The sequence below is a fragment of the Pieris brassicae genome, chromosome 3 (assembly GCF_905147105.1).
Source record: "Pieris brassicae chromosome 3, ilPieBrab1.1, whole genome shotgun sequence".
Classification (NCBI taxonomy): domain Eukaryota; kingdom Metazoa; phylum Arthropoda; class Insecta; order Lepidoptera; family Pieridae; genus Pieris; species Pieris brassicae.
In genome coordinates this window covers 11,917,776-11,932,723 of record NC_059667.1, presented here as the reverse complement: position 1 = coordinate 11,932,723, position 14,948 = coordinate 11,917,776, and the positions used below count along the sequence as shown (strand labels likewise).

The 14,948-nt window shown below is 34.1% G+C and overlaps 1 protein-coding gene across 2 annotated transcripts; it reads right to left on the bottom strand.

Annotated features, from left to right (window-relative positions):
* Positions 1-662: 662 nt before the first annotated feature.
* LOC123707008 (importin-11) lies at positions 663-14,664 on the bottom strand. 2 transcript variants are annotated; one of them, XM_045656749.1, is made up of 17 exons: positions 14,391-14,664; positions 13,945-14,090; positions 13,147-13,367; positions 12,221-12,380; positions 11,564-11,810; positions 10,646-10,924; positions 10,037-10,218; positions 9,081-9,266; positions 8,150-8,249; positions 7,592-7,800; positions 6,790-6,987; positions 5,619-5,811; positions 4,482-4,734; positions 3,430-3,656; positions 2,561-2,690; positions 1,744-1,933; positions 663-1,343 (listed from the first exon to the last, which is right to left on the bottom strand). In XM_045656749.1, exons 2-17 carry the CDS (start codon positions 14,077-14,079, stop codon positions 1,239-1,241), a joined length of 3,015 nt encoding a protein of 1,004 aa, XP_045512705.1. In that variant the 5' UTR covers positions 14,080-14,090; positions 14,391-14,664; the 3' UTR covers positions 663-1,238. The 2 variants fall into 2 exon arrangements, with proteins under 2 accessions (XP_045512705.1, XP_045512706.1); XM_045656750.1 differs by lacking the exon at positions 14,391-14,664 and having other exon boundaries at positions 13,921-14,025.
* Between the last annotated feature and the right edge of the window lie 284 nt (positions 14,665-14,948).

Sequence of the window (14,948 nt, the reverse complement as noted above, 5' to 3'; positions counted from 1 at the left end):
GTACTTCTACTATATTCACCAAGTTCAATTTAACCCTCAGTGTTATTAATATAAACAAAATGTACAATTTTTTAATATAGAATTTAATAACATATTTATTACATCTATAATGGCAAAATAGTATACAACCACCTAGATAGTACTACATTAGGGCAATACGACGTCTGTGACGCGAAATTGGAAGCATTGTAGACATCATTATATTTTCTTGAATCTTTTCTGACAGTTGCAACTGTCAAACCGAATTCAATTGTCAATCAGTCAAACATTAAACATGACGTTGGCTTGAAATACATGTCTATCATAATAATTATATGCTTATTTATAAATTGACAATAATCGTATTAAAATATATATTATACTAACAAAAACATATAAGTGCCTTCTACACAAAAAAACGTGAAAAATATATACATAGTATATATATATATATCTTTAATATTATAGATATTGACATGTATAAATATTTCTTAAAGCTATGTCATAGGAAATAGTATATCACAATTAGTATGTGCACTTCAAGCCTAGTAACTTAAAACTTGCCAACCATATTAAGGAAAATGTATTGAAATTAAATTAGTTATTATGTTGGTACTCTCACTTTTTTCCTACATAAAAAAGGGTTTTAACTAGCTTTAAAACTAGTAATAAAAAATATTGTCAATAGTTAAAAAAATTATAATTCCATTAAAGTCGCAAAAATGGGTTCATGCTGACAATTTTGTAACAACTAGAAAATCTTAGTTACGACAACCCATTAAAAAATGTCTTTATTCAATACAAGTAACAAAAATTTAAATAACAATTAAAACCGTGACCAATGGTGGGGATATACAATATGTAAAATATATTGAAGTCAAAACATTTAGGACAACAATAATTCTGAAGTTATTAAGAAAATGCTTACGCACGGTCTTTTCTTATATGTATTCTATTTACGGAACATTTTGACGTGACAACGTCTAATAAATCGATAAATGCCTTCTGCTCGTACGAAAAATCAGACGCATTGTCCCGTTACGCTTATTGTACGCTTCTCTCTTCCACTCGAAGACTAAAGTATGCAATAATTTTAAGACGTTGTCACGTTAAACTAACGTCCGTAAACCGACTTTACAGATAACAATTTTTTAGTACGTAATTGTAACGTATGTATGTTTTAACGTATTATTGTATTGTAATGACCCGTAAAATGTAGTCCTTTAGTAGATTATAAAGAAAGGAAAGTTTATAGGAGTTTATAATGGTATGTACTCTCGAAGCTGTTTCAGTATGTCCTTGTGCGTAGATTGCAGAAGACGCTCATATGCTTCTGGACCAACTTGGTTTTTCAATGTTTGTAGCTGTTTAAAATAAATAAAATTTTAATAAATTTCTCTGCTAACAGCGCGTTTTGTTTTTTTTAAAAGATTCTTCTATAGAGATTTTACTCGGGTATCATAAATATAAGTACATAACTGCTCATATTATTATAGCGTCTAAGAATTTTAGTATGCATATATGTGTGCCCTGTATGTGTGTGTTGGCTCGTAATAGGAGCGCATGACTGTCCCTTAGGACTATATTACTAGTGTTATACCTTTTTTTTTTAACGTTTGTCTATCTGCAATCAGCCTCTTGGCTTTTATCAGATTTTATAAAATGATGGCAATTAGGGAACGCAAATCCAATAATTTTTAATTTCCCTCCGTAATTCATAAACATCAGACTGCAGCAAGTTTCGTTGTTGTTTATTTGTTGTACCTGATGGTGTATCACTGCGCGTAAGTCCAGCGCATGCGCGGGATGCGCGGCTGCAAGCCTGCGCCTCCGAGTCTCATGTGGCGTGCGCACATTACTCACTGCCGCTTCCTCCCCTCCTTCCCATCGAGCCGCACCCCCGCGCCCTTCTAACGGAGACGCAGGCCGAGAACCAGGCGGTGCGAGTAGACCGCTGAAATATTATATATTTTTTAATACAATAATCTAATCATTGATTATTTGTAATAAATTAATGTATTTACGTAATAATTATGTTTCAGGTTAATTGTTAATCATAAAGTATATAATTTAATAACTTAAAAAAAACTAATATTAAACAAATACTGACGTTTGAGTTATATTTATATTAAATTTATAATCTGTAGTGTAGGTTATATCGTTTCCTTGATAAATTAGAAATGCTCAACGATCACATGCTATTTGTGTCTCAGTTGTAGGTATTATTTAATCCTAGTATTAATAAATTCACGATGGTGTTAATTTTTCTTCTCAATTTGTTTTTATCAGAACATTAATTTTTGCTACTTTGTATATATAATTCTTCATACACCGTAAACGCACTAAACTTTTAAATTCAATAAAATACTTAAATACATTAAATCACTTTCATGCAACTGGTTATTAAAACTTTGTTTTAATGTTTTCTTGTTTTCGTATTAATTATATTTCTTTTTTAATAATTTATTTCTTTTCTTAACTCGTTAGTGTAATTAAAGCAAATTGTTTTAGTATGCTACTCTATTTTATGTACATATAATTTATTGATAATGTTAAAGCAATAAATTAGAATATAACTTACTCGACATAAGTGCCGCCATCTTCCATTTTCATAACATCATTTAAGACTTCAGCTAAATTGAGAAGAATTGCAGGAAATAGTTGTAATACTGTGGAGTTCTGCGTTGTCAATAAGGCAGCTAAACCTAAACCTGTTAATTATATTAGTAATAATTTAGTAACTTTAAATAACTCATTCATAAGTGGACTGAAACTATAAACCACGCTGGAGGTTCTTTTAAATATTAACGTCTGATGTTAAGTGATACGACCGCCCATGGACACTCGTATCAGATCACGAGTGCGTTGCGGGACTTTTAAGAATTGGTACGCTCTTTTCTTGAAGGACCCTAAGTCGAATTACTTCGGTTATACTTTAGTGGGCAGTTGGTTACACAAATGCAATAATCAGTTTAAAAAAAAGTGAAATGTTTAGGAACAAACGGACACAACATCGAATACAATTTGTATAATAAAATACAAGTTATATGTAAAATCATCAAGAAACGTCATTGACGTATACGCACACGTGACAAAACGAACGCACAAATTATCAACTTCAGTTAAAAGTATCAATATATCATACAACTTTTTTTGTTTTATTATTTATACAGTGTTACTATTGTTACTAAAACAAAAATCATGATCATTTATTTTCATTAAGCAAGTATGTCATCAGTTCTAGAAAAATAAATTCCCCAGTTCTTCACCGAACGAGCGATTGTTATTTGATATAGACCATTGTTACATAGCGATCGACTACGGTTCACCATGCTCAAAAAAGGTGTAAGCCATTTTGTAACAAATAATGAATAAAAATCAATGTCAATCAATGCTACAGAATACACGTTTAAGCTCCATACAACATATGAGTATTGTCCTAATACGTACCGACGACTTTCCACCTCTCAACCTTCATGATACAGTTCATTTTTTCAGTCCAAACATGAAGTAATTTATTCAACACTTTAACAGGATCCGAATCGTATTCCGGAAGACTCTTAGCCGCTTCTTGCACTGCTTTGTAGAAGAGATCTGTCGACAGCAGTATCACGCGGGACAGAAGACACAGTTCGACGGAAAACACCATTTGGAGGTCGTCTTTCTCTATTAAACAGCTGAAAATATAGTATAAAAAAAGTTTATTTAATATATGTCAGGTAATGTGTCTCTGTCTCTGAAAATATGATCTAGTCAAGTTACTGTTGCTTTTGTTGCTTTACCTAATCGTTGAGATTTCTTATATTACTTGTAAAAATCATAATTGAATTCGTTATATATTATTTAATTGTGTTAAATATATAATTTTATCTAACAAATTTAAATTAAGATTCAGTTGAAGATCTGTCAGATGGCAGCACTTACAAGAATGTTATTTAATAAATATTATTTAATTTATTATATCGCTTATTACTCTGTGAAAATAAAGTGTTACGTTGTGCAACAGAAAATATAAATTTAATTTAATATACTTCGAATCCCATTCAATAGGTTATAGGCCCAGGTAAAATTAAATTAAAGATCAGTGGAAAACAATAATGTCACAGTTTTGGAGTCATAACTTAACGAATAAAAGTACGAATTGTTAGACCAATCAGAGCAGAGCAAATGACTCGAGTGGGACCGAGGTGGCACCTTGACTTTTAACTGTGCGTACAGGGATCTTTTATTAAAAAAACATTGTCCAATTGATTTTAGATGAATCTCCAAGGAGCAATGATTGTCACCTCGCAAGGAGCTTTGATTAGAACTGGATCAACACAAACAGCCATTTATATTTTTTTTAAATAAAAGTTCTGTCAAGTTACGTAGTTACCTTTACATTTGATGATGCTATTTTTTACTTTTATGAAATAAAATAATTTACTAGCAAAATTTTTAGAATGAATTTATAGGTACCGTTTACCGGTTCATCAAATACATCTCGTAAACATAATACTCACTAAACAACTCTTTTCAAAATAGGCCAGATAACTTCCACGCCCAAATACGGATTCCTTTCCGGGTAAACCACACTGACGCATATCTCCGCCATTTTGAGCGCAGCGATCACACCCTCCGTCCGCATATCGCTCAACATATCGTCCAATAAGGCCATACATTTCCCTCCTTCGCATGAGAAAAATTCCTCGGGACATAGTAATGCATACGCTTGCATTATGTACACAACTATACGGAGGTGTTCCGATGACGTTTCTGAAATTATAAAAAAATATTTATCAATAAGGAAAAATGACAGACACAACACAAAAACAAGATGTGTATAAATTATATTTTATAGTTATAATTATAGAACTGTCGAGAATTAGAGAAAAGTATGAGTAACCTTTAATAATAAAAGTAAAACAATAATGGGCACAAAAATGTAAACAGCAATGTATAGTAAATACACAATAGACAAAACAATTTCAACAACGATTTTAAAAGGCGCTTAATATTCCCATACTGCTTGTATGGGGGCGGGAAACATCAAGTTTGGAAAAGTGAATGATTAAAAGAATTTGGCATGTTTTAGACTCAAATAGACATGTGTCAGGCACAGAAAGCTGGCAGTGCGGTTCCTGAGTCATTATTTAAAACACTCCCTGTGTTTTAAGTAATGTTATTATTCGCTATTTATCATCAATCGCGTTAAACAAAGGATATAAACTAATTGAATTGCTAAGAATGCTGAAAAAAGTGCCTCTAGCTGTACTCTCGTGGTGTAATTCAGACAATTTAGGTAATCGCCCTGCTTATTTATAAAACTAAGAAAGCCTGAGTGAGCAAAATGCATAATCTTGGCTACTTGGCCAATATATTTTCTGTTGACGTGCATATTTTGATTTGAGTATATTTAAGAAAAATGTTTAATAAAAAAATATATTGTATTTGTTTCCATTCTATATGGGCACGTTCAGGTACGTTACGGCACGCACGTTTTTAGAGTCCTAACAAATAGACATTTTACGTTTCTGTAAACGTAAAACGTCTATTTGTTGAAACTTGAAACATTTATATGTTGTACTCATGTTAAGTGATACCGACACCTATCGACACACGGATCACGAATGCGTTGCCGGCAAAAATAAACATCGTACCAATTATAGGATAGAGATTCTTCGCTAAGTCCAATAACTGGGGATCCGGAGTTTCCGTGGCTTCCAATACAGCTAGCCATAACTCCAGTGCATCTTCCAACAAATAAACGTGTGCTGGCTCGTTGAGCCTCGTGGATTCGTTGACGACACATAGGATCCACGGCCGAATGCTATCTGCGCACTCCCCTACCGCCTAAAAATTAATTTATTATATATTAATAATGAGCAATGAAATTCAGTAATGAGAAGAAGTTTAAAAATACAGGTAGAAAACTAAACATAGAAAAAAATAATAATTGTGTGTGAATACGTATGTACACGCGCTTCTTTGGCGAAACAAGATAAAAATCTAATTAAAATTTGTATCTTTCGCCTTCTTATACGTTTGTAGAAAAAACGACACTAACAATAGAAAAAGTGTAGGAGCAGTGCTGGCCTAGTGGCTTCGGCGTACGACTCTCATTCCTGAGGTCTAGGTTCGATGCTGAGCACCAATGGACTTTCTTTCTATGTGCGCATTTAACATGCGCTCGAACGGAAGAACATTGTGAGGAGGAGAAGAACGCTTGAAGAAAAACATCGTGAGGAAACCGGCTTGCCTTAGACCCAAAAGGTCGAAGGCGTGTGTCAGGTACAGGAGGCTGATCACCTACTTGCCTATTCGATTTACAAATGATCAAGAAACAGATACAGAAATCTGAGGCCCAGACCTAAAAAGGTTGCAGCTCCATTGATTTTTTTTAACAATAGAAAAAAGGTATTTGATATATTAATAAGTTTTTATAAAGCATTATCTAGTTAAATAAAGTTAATTTATATATCACACATAATTAAAGTAATGGACATTTGTTATTTTTTCAACTTCAGGGTGTCGGTTTTTTGTGACGGTGTGCGCGCTTCGTAAAAATTTACTCTCATCATTTTTCCCTAACGCGCCAAAAGTAACACTTTAAAAAATATATTGTTGTGTGCAGTACGTTTTCTGTGGACACTCTTTCAAAACCCATTAACATTTTGTATTGGAATTATAATTCTATTATAATATTTTTATTATTCTCATATTTGGTACTGAGATTAATACAACAAATAAAAAACCATACAAATCTGTCAAGCCTTTCTCGAGTTGAACAACGCCTATATATTATAATATAATCGAGTAATATATATATACCTTCACAAGGTGCACAACAGCGGCCAACGCAGCCGCTTTAAGCATATGATGTGAGGCCGCGTGTTGCCATAACTGCGGCAAATACGAAAATAGCGCTACAACTCCCCGTTCGCGACTGACCATCGCGCCGCACCGCTCCATCACGTACGATATTACGTGTAGGACGTGCATTTTTGTGTCGCACTCTTCGGACTCCACCTGAAATACGTTATAATTAAAATATATTTTAACTAATAATATTAAAATCATTATTTTACTTGGATCTATAAAAAAACGCATTGTTTTCACTTATCATACAGTACGACTACACTCTCATGCTTCATTTTTTTATATAATAGGGGCGCAAACGAGCGTGCGGAACGCCCAAAAAGGGCAGTCATCGAAGCCCATAGACACCCATTTTTAGTAAGTACGCTCGAATTTTTAACAGTTGGAGGTCGTATCTCTCAGGGACGACCCCCGGGAGTCGGTTCCACAGTTCACTAGTTCGCAAAAGAAAATGCCTTGTGAAACGGACTGTGGAAGATTTCCACTTTATAGAAAATCCAAAGATGTGAACAGTATTCCATATGAGGTCGTACTTGAGCCTTGTAGAGCTTCATACGTTGTACCTCAGTAAAATACTGCTTAGCCCTACTCAAAACACCCAGTTTTTCATTTATTATATAGAACGAAAAATTCATAGCCGAACGCACAACTTAAAGGTTGTTGAGTTATATGACTAGGTTGGTCTAGTGGTTAAGCTTACATTAAATTCAAATTAATAATAGTAATAAAAATAAAAGTTTAAAAAGTAATGAACCAGGAGATCATAAAGCGCAGCTAGTGCATGAGGAGCGTATGGCGCGAACTGTTCCACTTGGAAGTTGAAATCATCAATCGTACTCCGCAGGGCTTCCGCGGCAGCTAGTTTAACCGCCGGGTCTTCATCTGACCGGGTGAGGGGTTCTAGTAGCGCTTCGTACATCGCTGGTCGCAGAGACTGCGATGCGCGTACTCCGCACCATTGACCTGCAATGTTCGTTAATTTTGGCAAAAAAAAATTACAAGTTTACTAACTTATTGTATCAAAAATAACAACGAGTGGTATTATTCGTTCGCTTTATTAAAATAATAAAGAAAAAGGTCGTTATAAAGTATCACAATACGAAAATATTTGGCCATGTCATTAAAATATAATATGAATAAAAAAATATCGCAAAACCAGTGTAATACTTGTAAATTTTAGAAAGATATTTAATGGGCTTATGTGAAAGTTAACACATGTATACATAAATAATATTTATTGACTTTAATTAGGAATAACAGATATCGGTTTTCAATACCAATTCCATAGAAGAAAAAAAATATTTCTACTTACCGATCAATTGACACACTCTTCTTCTAATTATCCTATAATTATTATCTTGAATTTTCAGTTCTCGGCTAAGAACATTGGTGAACCATTCGTCAAAGTCAACCTATAGCATCACAGAAAATAATTTTATAACTGTCCATACGTTTCTGTACCCCTAGTAAGAATAGTACGTAAGTTTTTTTTATGGAATCTCGACGTCTGTGTCGACGAGCGTAGCTTGGCCTGAATGTCTTCCGCGACTAGCGCAAGGGCGTCAACTGCAAGACTCGAACCTCGGTTTGGGGCCTCGCGGGGTGGTCAAACGCCTGAAGGGCAGGACGGAAGCTCACTGGAGTGGGCGTAGTGCGAAGTAAAGTACGTAAAAAGGAACGTAAACTAACTAGAATAGGCTTTACCCTTACTATTAGAATTGAGACTGAGCCATAAGTATACACTTTCGCATTTGACATGTATTAGAATTACACGGGACTCTCGATCTACTATCACTTAGTTTATATATGGTTTTACAGACGTGAACTTAGGCCCGTAGTCAGTCAAACTTAAATGTAGTTTCAAAACCTGACAAACCATTTTTTCTTTATGAAGTTAACATATTTGAGAGCTCAAGACGAGATTGCTTGATGATGCTTGATATACGAAGATACGGGCAGGAGGCTCATCTGATGTTAAGTGATACCGCCGCCCATGACACTTCAATGCCAGAGGGCTCGCAAGTGCGCTATCGGCCTTTCGGTAAGAATCGGTAATGAATATGGATCGTAGCGAAGCACTGCTGAGCGTATTTGGTTGAGTACGCTATACAAGTTGAATGAAAAATCTGTGCGTTTAAACAATCAAAAATGTACATGTTATGTATGTTAACAAATACTTGACTAAACGAGACATTTATTTTAAAATATAAAGTTGTATTATGAAGCACTTTTCGCATACTTACATCGTCATACAAATCAAACGCAGCAAGCCCAACAGCATTGTATATGGCATCTTTCTTCAATATGTTGGGTAAGTCTTCCGAGGAGACAGCGGTTTCCTGTGATGACGCCAGCAATCTCACAAGTTCCGGGGCCAGTATTGAACGATACTCATGGAAGAGTTCCATGAATACTGCTTCAGTACATGGCTGAAAATTAATAGTTGTACGTATCTGGGTAAGTGGATCTATGTAGCCTTCGAAACGTGCATAAATCGAATCGTCGACGACCAGTCACTTTCCAAGTGACTTGTACCCTTGGCGTTGCGTAGAGATGTGAGGTTCCTCTCCATCTTTTACGGCATTCACCATGGAGCGTTCAAACTCAAACTCAAAATATCTTTATTCATATAGGTAAACAAGTACACTTATGAACGTCAAAAAGAAGTTAAACTAATTGTAAATTTACATTTACTACCACTTTGCAAGTCAAGTGTGTAGAGCGGGTACGAAGAACTGGCAAGAAACGTTCGGAGTTGATTAAAAGCTGCAGCTATGTTTCATCACCAGACGTCGAGGCAGAATACGAAATTCCACCCGTATTACCTCGACGTCTCTCGTTCCACAACTGAGCGTTTCAAGTCAATTTTTGCCGCGTACCACCGCTATGTGGAACCAGCTGCCCACTGAAGTATTTCTGAACCAATTCGACTTAGGGCCATTCAATATACGAGCGTAGCAATCACTTAAGCCGGCAACGCACTTGCTAGCCTTATGGCAATGTGTGGTGTCACTTAACATCAGGTACGCTTCCTGCCCGTTTGCCCCCTGTACTATGGCATTACTATGGGCATTACATTTTATTGTAATATAAGACCGTTCACCAACTTGCCCAATGTTGTACCCCCATTAGGGTGGGACTTTAAATCATACTTGTGTAACATTAACTACATAAAACGGTACCAGAAATTTTAACTCACTCTCAAACTGTATTTCCAAGACTCTCCTGCCTCGTCGGTAGCGAAGCTTTCAGGTTCGGCATCCCAAAGTGCCAGGTCATCAGAACTAAGTAGGAAGTAATGGGTAACCAGGTGTCTACACATATGACATACAGTGTTCTCGTTTAGGACTTCTGATTTTATTTGGTGGGCGTGGAGTGTTACTGAAAAAAAATTTAATATGTTTATTATCCGTTTCTGGCTACATGTACAATAAATTATAAAGGCTGGTCAATATCTCTCACTGTTAAACTTTATCTAATATAACTTTAATTAACAAATTTCTGTAAAGTTGCATGTCGATCATTTTTCGAAAAATAAGGTCATAAAGAAGTTTCACTTCTTACGTGTCTACACATTACACGCACACATTTTTTTTTCAGTTTTTTAAAAACAAATGCATAACAATGGAGCCATGGAGATGGCTTAAAAGTAATAATTTGTCAACATCAATAGTTTCAGTTACATTGAACAATAATTTCTATATCTTCCAAGTCAATAAAGTTTAGTAAAAAATTCCTATGGATAAAAATTTTAGGTTAGACAATTCGACTTTAAATTAAAAGACAAAAAAATAACTTCTTTACTCACTAGTAGCCGTCGCTTGATCCCCCTTCGGAAGCTTGAACTCCAAACACTGAAGTATTCCCTTAACAATATTCAAACATTGTATTGTAAATCTCTCATACGCGAGCGACATGCCCTGCTCAGTAAAGCAGTAGTAGAGGGCGAACTCCAACGAGGGTCGTATAAGTTGCACATAGGAGAACGGGTGGAAGGATAGCACGCCCAGGGCGACTTTTGTCAAGTGTATAATAAACTTTTCGCACAATTCCAAGAGGTAAATACCTCTTCCCTTTAGAAGTTTCCCTGTAACGAAAATGTATATATGTTGAAACGAATTAACAAAGACGTGGACGTGACGATCATTTCACAATATGACTAGACGAAAAATAATTCCAAGTTCAAACCCTATCAAATTTTTCTTACACATCCAAAAATAGACTTGTCATACAGAAAAACCTTATATAAAAAGAACATTTGCCCTTAAGCCACGCTTCCATTATGCAACTGACTTGCATACAAGTTGCATACAAATTGTAAAGTGGAAACAACAACATGTACAAGTTGCATTCAATTAGGTTCAAACTCGTACGCACACTCAAGTCAGTTCTTTTGCGTCGTCGTCTCGTCTATAGAGAGAAATCTGCAGGATTACCTTATAAAAATGTAACTCTAAAATGTTTTCATGTAGCTGATGCTAAGGGGGTGCGAAGAAAACAATGACATTTTTATTTTATTTTAATATTTACCACAGCACGTCCTCTACTCATGATAAACACCGTACAACTAGAAGAACTAACTTGTATGCAAGCTGCAAATTGAACAGTCGTGTTTCCAATTCAACTCACTTGCACACGAGTGTGACGTCATACATGCATGAACACGCGGCTTTATACACCAAGCATTTGTTACTATGGACAATAATATAACAATGCATATACTTACTACACTCTAAACTGGTCTTAGCTCTATCAAATACAACATTCAAAAAGGCAATAGCATCTTGGCTGTCATGTGCTTTTTTAAATCCAAATACTGTAAGTTTTCTTAGCACTCGCAAACATAATAATGCCTTCTCTAAATGTTCTGTTATCACCTCTGTGGCCACCCCTTCTTGTATGTGCCGAAGAAATATTTCTGTATTCTCATGCCATAGATTTAATATAAAACCATAGACTGTGCTTGTAAGCTCCTGTAATTAAAAAAATATATATAAAAATTAGCTTTACTATATTTGTAAAACTTTGTATGATGCAACAAAAAAATATCTATGTTGATATAAGTAAACACGGTTTGTATTGAATAAATTTACTCCATGTTTCATGGAGCGCAAGCAATGCAATCATATACTTAATACATAAATAATATTTATTTTATTGTTTAATGAAAGTATTTATATGTCACTAGTCAGTTGTTTATCATAACATGAATGGCAAGGATTGAGCAGATCGTTGGGTATCATTCATTTAAGAAATCAGGAAATTATGGTAACTCTCGTTAAATTATAAAAGTATCATACCTAACTAACATATCTACATATTAACTGCACATTTTGGCATTAGTTTACATTCTAATTATATTTAATTGAAAGCAAACACATACCTGAAATTTCTTCTTACTAACAAGAAGTCGCTTAGAAGCTAGGGCCTTAACAACATGGTGGAATATCAACAATGACCTATGTTGTACTAAGGACTGTGGTGCCTTTAGTGCCCCTATCAAATCCGGTATTAAATTTGGCCAATTTTCTGGGCAGTCGAACCTTAAAGAATGTATTTGTATGTCATTATCATATTTATTTAAAACCAATAAAGTTTAGTTTAGATTTTAATAATTTAGAAAAGTTTATGTTCAATAATGTCTACCATAGAAATTATTGACATGTTATAATTCTTCACTGTTTAATTTATTTTTTTGTTAAAATGTTCTGCAAGTGCGCAAATGTTTTCAGAGTTTTAAGAGTGTTGCCCATTAAGCCCATTAAATCTATTGTTATTGTTCTAAACTAACTTAAATATCTTAAAAAAACTTTTAAATAAGACTTGGTTTAAAGTTCAAGTTACCAGGCGATAAAATTTTAAATAAGTTCTTGTACACAAAAAATTATATGATTTCTACAAATCTTAAAACTGTTAAAAGCTTTCAAGATAGGTCAAGTACTGACATCTATCAGTAACAAATAAGCTAATATATTATCTTAAACATGGGCGGTTTAAGTGTCACCTTTAAATATTTTTTTGGATTGAAACCTATTTGAGTAATCTAAAGAATTCTATATAGGACTGTTTCTTTTTCTACATTTGCATACAAATTTAGAACTCTAAAAAGATATTGTTTTAGTTTATTAGCCTTATTGTGTTACCTTTATATATTTTATTACCCGGCTCGCCTGAATATTTAGATTTATATAAATTAGATTGATACTCATAAGCTAGGAATTATGCACAACGGACCAATTATGAGCCTAAGTGCGGAAACTGAGTCCACCAACCATAGGCTAGTATTAAATACAGTAAAGTACCAAATACCTTGCAATTTTGGCAATAAGCACTGCTTCTTGAGTTGCTATTTGGGCAACAGGCTCATTCAAAACATTTGAATTGAGGAGCCCCTGTCTTAACTTAATCTTTTCTTCATCTGATATAGCATGTGGTGCATTGCGACGCCAATATCTGTCTACACCATTCTTAAAACACATAACAGCTAACCAACGGACATGTACATCTACTGAATGGTTTGATAGCACATTCTGAAACGAATTAAAAACATTCAGCCTTCTTCTACAGGGGAAACCTTTATTTCATTTGTAACAATATATCTATTAATTTATCATTATATAAAGGGAAATATCCCTGTGTATTTACAGATGATTGGGTATACTACATATAAGCATTTAGATAAGATAATAGTATTTTATTATTATAATTATAATTAGGATTGACTTTTCATTAGCCATCTTCATAATCAAATGTATGTTTAGAAAAGACTTTAGATGAATATTTTTGTTAATAAGTAAGTAACCTTTTTTTCCATATGAACCCAAATTGTATACAAATATATAAGGCAGTATTATATGAGAATTACGTAGACGTCAGTTCAGATATTATGTTGATTATATAATTTTCATTTGTGTCACATTCAGAGGCAACACTCACCTATAAATATGACTACCATATTTTGTAAAACATATTAGATTTAGAAATACAGTATATATATATATAGTCATAGTTTATGCTAGGATGACTCTAAAGCGTATACCTTCAACTATACATGCACATTTCATTAGCAGGATAATATATTACCCTTTTGTTTCATTATATACAAACCAGGAGAACAGAATAGAAGCCAGGTTCAATCTCCCATTCTTCTAACTTCTTCTCAGCTGGTTTAAGTATATCTGTATTCTGGCTGGTAGCTCTATTGAGTGTATCCAAAACTAGTGCAAAGATGTCTGGTTCCATATTTGTGTCTCCTTCAAAAATTGATAGAAAGCTTTATTGACTAGTAAATGAATGTATGGTGCATTTCATATTTATTGCACAACAATGGTCCAGAGAGAAATCTCTTTAGTGGTGATATGAGTTTAAGATAAAAATTTGGTTAACTAATACTAGAAATAAGAATTATCATTTTTTTTGCATACCGGCTGCAAATTTCGCAATAACAATGTTTATCGTTACATAATATACTCGAAATTCCAATACCCAAATGAGTAGGGGGCGGACACGCAAAACAATCAATATACATTCATATATTTTAGAGAGCCACTTACTTATCACAAACGAAAGTCACAGGAATAAGCATAACCTAAAGTTATTTTTACTGCGACTGACAGCAGTAACGATTTTTATTTTTTAGTCCAATTCCATTACCGTTAATAAAAAGAAATAGAAAACTCGTCCATATCCCAAATTACGTAAAATTAAATTAATATTTTACTCTTATTATTTAAATAGAAAAATAATAAAATAACGTCCTAATGTAAATTCCTAAACAATTTGGAAAACATCGTCGACGGAAAGCTGCGGACCTGCAGAACTTCTTCGCTTTCTATGAGTCGACTGTCAGTTGTCGTCTGTCGTCTTTCATTGTCTATATTTGCGATGGCACAACAAGTTTGACATTAAAGATCAAAGTTTAGACTATAAGATACGCTAAGGGTAGCCCTAGACAGGGCTATAAAGTTATCAGGAGCTTAACTGATATTGGCCTAAATATTGGCATGGCTATATGCTCGCGATTGTGACAGATGGAATATGCAAAAAAGAAACATATATTGTATACCTACACCATAGTCTTGTAAATAAATATGTATGATAATTTTTTGGTG

Coding starts and splice junctions, on each gene's coding strand:
- LOC123707008 (XM_045656749.1), bottom strand. CDS start 14,079: ATGGAACCAGACATCTTTGCACTAGTTTTGGATACACTCAATAGAGCT. Junction 8,250..9,080: donor CGTTTGATTTGTATGACGAT/GTAAGTATGCGA, acceptor GTGATGCTATAG/GTTGACTTTGACGAATGGTT. Junction 1,934..2,560: donor GATGGCGGCACTTATGTCGA/GTAAGTTATATT, acceptor ATAATATTTCAG/CGGTCTACTCGCACCGCCTG.